The 5183-nt window shown below is 48.6% G+C and overlaps 1 protein-coding gene across 1 annotated transcript; it reads right to left on the bottom strand.

Annotated features, from left to right (window-relative positions):
* Positions 1-2292: 2292 nt before the first annotated feature.
* On the bottom strand, positions 2293-4236 carry TRIM32 (tripartite motif containing 32). The gene has a single exon (XM_009071727.1). It carries the CDS (start codon positions 4234-4236, stop codon positions 2293-2295), a length of 1944 nt encoding a protein of 647 aa, XP_009069975.1.
* Between the last annotated feature and the right edge of the window lie 947 nt (positions 4237-5183).

Genomic DNA, 5183 nt, shown 5'->3' with positions numbered 1-5183 from the left:
AATATCCATGGGAACAGAAAATGACAGAGGTACATATTATCATAGATAATATTGCTTCAGTTATTCAGGTCCACAGTAGCTTCCTGCTTGGAGCAGTTCTTGGAAGCAGGAGAAATGTTTAATAGAGATCAGTAGGAGAGGAACTGCCATTGCCATAACACTGGAAAAATGCCTCCAGTTACAATGCCATTAAGTGCAGCAGGGCCCAGTAATCATCAGCCTCTCCCCAAAGCACACATGGCAAGATGAGAAAGGTTCCCCAAACTGCTGTCACATGCCTTGGGCAACTACCCCTCCCACCCAGAAATGAGAAGTAGAGAATATATTTAATGATGTGCAAGTCGGTAGCCTTGGCAAACACACAGAGCAGCTCAGGAGGGAAGGGGGTTCAGTCCCCTGGGCTCCCTCAGCACCTTCTATTACATTCAGGTCTTAGCTCCCTCCTCCACAAGCTTTTCCCAGCGCATTACTGTGAGAGAAATCACAAGTTGCTCTGGTGGAGAGGCAGCTCCATCACACAGCTATGCTTGTGTGCTGCCCCTTCAGCACTTTGGCTGGCACAACACAGAGAGAGAATAAAAACCAAACAAAAATCCCACCAAAATCTGCTCCCAGTGCTGCTTCTGCAAATCCTGTAACTGCCAAACCTCCAGCTGGAGCAGCAGCAGCTCTGAAGCCTATTTCACTTTGCTGTTTCATTAGGGTAAAGTATATGGGAGCTTAAAAAAAAAATCACCTGTTGCAAACATGTTGTAGGACAAGTAGCAAACAATTTGCTGGAGCACTGGCAGCCACCATAAAATCAGCTTTTATATTTTCTGTCGTGCCCCCAAATTTGCAACTACGTTGTTGATAGCAACAAATAAATGCACTGCAGTGTAACTATTATCTGTGGCAGATTAACATGCTACCACTGTGCCCTATTTAAATGCATCTTTCCTTCAATAAACTATTCTGGGAGAGCAGCACCACACTGAGGTACACATTTATCAGCCAGGAGAGTAGCACTGTGGGGGCCTTGGTTCACACAGCTGCAGTTTTGTGCTTCATTTGGCCCAAAGCCGTGATGAACAGCAACTCTGGTGCCTGCTGGTGCTGTAAAAAAAATAATCTGAGGAATGTAGCATTTTGCTGTGCAAGGGAAAAAAAGGCAGTGCACCAATGGATGTGCTTCCAAGTATTAAAAAAGTAAAAGTGAAATAGTCCCCCTCTCCCTGTCCCCAACTCAGCAGTGAGTAACTTGCACATAGGAAGTGCAGATGAGTGGAAAACTATTGCTAAACGTAATGGTCTGGAATGCAGAGTAGTGAAGTGCAGGTGAATTTACAATATGTTGCATTTAATCTCATTTTCTACAATCTCCCAGCCTCATTCCCCCAGCCCTTCCCCCCTCCCCCGGGAAGTTTTAGCTACCAGATACACCTTCCAAAGACAGTTTCCAGGATACATTTAATAATAAAACAGCAGTAAATAGCAACCCTAGGTTTCCCCTTTTTTTTTTTCTTTTCCCTTCACCCCCTCCCTTTTTACCCCCTTCTACCTAGCAGAACTCTGAGCAGTAATAAAACCCGTTTTCTTACTACTCAGTAATAAAGAGGGCAATTTTCTGGCTCAGCTCGGTCTCCCACGATTGCACAGTACTCACTTCACATGGAACGGACACGGCTCACGAATGGCACGACAGGGTGATCTCCTCAACACCAGAAAAACGGGAGACACACAACCCTCCCTCGTCAGTGTGGAAGTAAAGCTCCATCCCCGTGCAGTTGAAGTGGGCTATTTCGTTTTATGCAGTGCTGCAATCACAAATTGCTCTCTCTAGGAGTTGCCCAGACAACTGCTACCCAGTTCCTCGCAAGTACCACGGCGAGAGGAGGATTGCCTTGCTAGTCCTCTAAGGGAAGGTGATTTAGAGCAGTCAGTCAGCGTTTATGGCACAAAGAAAGACACAATGGTTGAAGCTGGAAGTGTAGGAGATGTGGCAGAAGGTTTACGGAGTGACCAGTCATTTAGCAAGGAACCAATACTCCAGAAGGATGGATCCTTTCCCACACGCTTATTCTTATTGTACGGATTTCGTATTAAAAAAACAAAAGAAGAAAAAGCAGACCACCATCACCATCACCACAAAAGCTAATCTGTTTCTAAACACAAAACATGATGGCCTCTATGCCAAATCCCCTTTGGTTATGGCACAATCTTCCTGAAGGCTTAACGTTGGTTTCCCATCAGATTGCAGGGAGGCTGGAAGAATCTCTGCTGCCAGGAGAGGCTTTGCTTACAGACATGCCTTTAAGGGGTGGAATATCTTCTCAGATGGTAACTGTAGATCTTAATGCAATGATCCCAACAGTCCAGCACCAGGAGCTGCCCTTTGGGAGTAATAGCAATACCGACCGGGCAGGTGAGTCCTTCCCGGATTAAGATGTTATAGCCACCTCCTTTAGGAAAATGCAGGATTTCCTTACGGCTGCTGTCAGCAACGATGAGGTCTCCCCTGGCATCCACACACATGCCAGCAATGCACCTGAAATCCTCGTTCTCCGAGAAGAAGTGGCTAATCTGGCGTCCCAGCTGCCCGTCGGGGCCGACGGAACCGATGGAAAAACCTCCTTCTAAATGGTGTTCGTACTGCCGGTTTTCCAGGTTGAGGCCCAGCCCTTGAGTGAAGTAAATGGTCCCTTCAGCGTCACAGGTGACAAACTTGGGACGCACCGCGTTACACAGGCAACTGTACTTCACCACCCCCACGCCACGGTCCACTGTGAAACACCAGAGCTTTCCCCCTTCCACGTCGGTCACTACAAACTGCCCCGAGGGCAGCGCGGCGATGCCCCAGGGCTTGCTGAGCTGGCTGCGGTGACAGGCCACGCAATGGCCATCCATGGTGTAGACCTTGACGGAGTTATCGTAGCTGTCTGTCACACCAATCAAGCCATGGCAGTTCATGGTGACAGAAAGGGGAGTCAAGTTGGGCAAGTCTGCTCCAAGGAAACTCAACACAAAGCTATCGATTCCGCTAGGGCTCCGGCGAATCTCCTTGAGAAAGCCCTTGCGGGTAAACACCTGGATTCGGAAATTGCCGCGGTCTGCCACGAGCACCTCCCCTTGCGAGGTGACGTGTAGGCTGACGGGGAGGTTGAACATCCCTGGCAGGCTGCCCTTGGAGCCCATCTTCTTGATGAAGTGACACTGCTGGATGCTCGTGGCTGCTTCAGGCATCCTTGGCTTGGCTGGGGAGGAGTTGGGTGTGCAGCTGGGCTCTTCTTGCACTAGGTCTGGCTCCCTAAACGATGCCGATGAGGATGCTGCAGTTTCCATGAGCGATTCCTCCACGTTAACGGTCCGGGGTTTCTTCACCACTTGCCCAATCTGCAGTGGCCCCACGTGGCTCACCTTAAGGAGTTCCACTTCTTGAAGAGTTAGCTCCCTTGGGAGACTGTTTGTCAGTTCTGGTTCTTCCTCATCTGCTGCCTCCTCCAGGAGAGCTATATCCCCCTGCTTTATTTTGGCAAGGAAATAGTCACAGCGAGACATTATCTGCACTTCTGCTAAGTTCAGCAGATAGGCTTGTTCCTCCATTACTTGGTTGTTTATCTTCTCCACTTCAGACAAAGAGGTGGTGAAGAACTTGCGTGACCTGGCTAGTTCTTCCTGGATCTTGCGCTCTTCTTTGCTGTACTCCTGCAGAACTGCTTTGTATCTAGACTGCAGGTCTCTTGAAACACCCTCCAGAGCAGCTTTTCTTTTCTGAAGATCACCCATGAGCTCCCGAAGCCTGGCAAGCCTCGTCCCAAATTCCCTCCTACGCTCTTCAGCAGCCTCCTTGATAGCGATGACTCTGTGCCCTTGGGGCATGTGTGAAGCCTCCTTGCACGGCTCACATAAAACCAAGTTACAGCTCTTGCAAAAGTGCCTTGGCAACCTTCTTGCACAGACCTTGCACATGAGAAGACCCACCACGTCGCCCAGTCCAGCAGTGTCTATGATCTTCAGCACAGTGAGATTGTCAGTCAGCTGAGCTAAGCTCGTGATCCGCGTGATCTTGCTGCAGAAGGGACACCGTATCCCGTTAATGCTGTTTGCTAGGAGCTTCTCCAAGCACTGTTTGCAGATGGTGTGCCCACAGTGTAGGAGCTTGGGCCTCAGGTGCTCCTCGGTGAAGGACTCCATGCAGATGGGGCACTCCAGGACCTCCCGGAGCGCGTCCGAGTTGAGATGAGGTGCTGCAGCCATGGTGTTCCCAGGCAGCTTCAGCCGTCGCCGTGTCTTGTGCTCACATCTATTCCAAGGTGCTCTGATTCTGTCCAGAAAGCAAAAGGGAAATGTGATTTATGTCACCACCAGCAGTTACATATACATGCGATTTATTTCCGACTTATCACCCAACCCTGCGAAAAAGAAGCCCAGTTAGCTATTCCAAGTTTGGAAAGGATGGATTAGTCATAGCTAATCTCGGAGTGGGCAAATTTCAAAACTAACTTGCAGCTCTCAGTGCAATGAATTATTCACTTGCAAAATTTGTAAGTAGCACTGAAAGAAGTGTAATGGCAGCAATAAGGAAGCCCAATAGATATTGATGACTGAATCATCTCCTCATGGTGCCCATCTCCTGCTGCCAAGCCTCCGAGTTTACATAATTTACTGAAACCCAGGGAGATTAAACCAAGCATTCCAAATGTTGTGCATCAAAAGAGGAACCAGATGGTGCAATGCTTTAGGACATTAATAGATCACCTCTGGAGACCTGCATTCAGATGTGACATCAGATACCAACGAAATAAATGTGGTTGGTTCACTCGGCTTTGCTGGAGAGCCAAAATAAATTGTCAAGGTTTCATACATTTTGCCAGAAAGTAAAACTAACAGGAATGCTTGGTCAGCTTCCACTCGTTCTGGGGGTGGCTGTGCAGGCTGGAAACACACAGGATTTGATGCCAGTGTATTTCATTAACCTCTGCCATGCTGCACCATGCTTCAGCATGCCAATTAGACACGGCTCAGCACGGCACTGCCCAGGCAGGTATCAGCAATAACGGAGTGAACAGACAACTCCAAACAACAGGCAGCTCCAAACACCCAAACATTCTACCAGTGCTCACTATTAGTTCCTGAACTCAGCTTAACTGCATACAATTCCTCCTCATTTCACAATCTCGCAGCGTTGACCTCGTTCTTGTCTC

This window comes from Acanthisitta chloris, unplaced genomic scaffold (assembly GCF_000695815.1).
Source record: "Acanthisitta chloris isolate BGI_N310 unplaced genomic scaffold, ASM69581v1 scaffold8633, whole genome shotgun sequence".
NCBI lineage: Eukaryota > Metazoa > Chordata > Aves > Passeriformes > Acanthisittidae > Acanthisitta > Acanthisitta chloris.
This window is presented reverse-complemented; position numbering and strand designations above follow the sequence as displayed.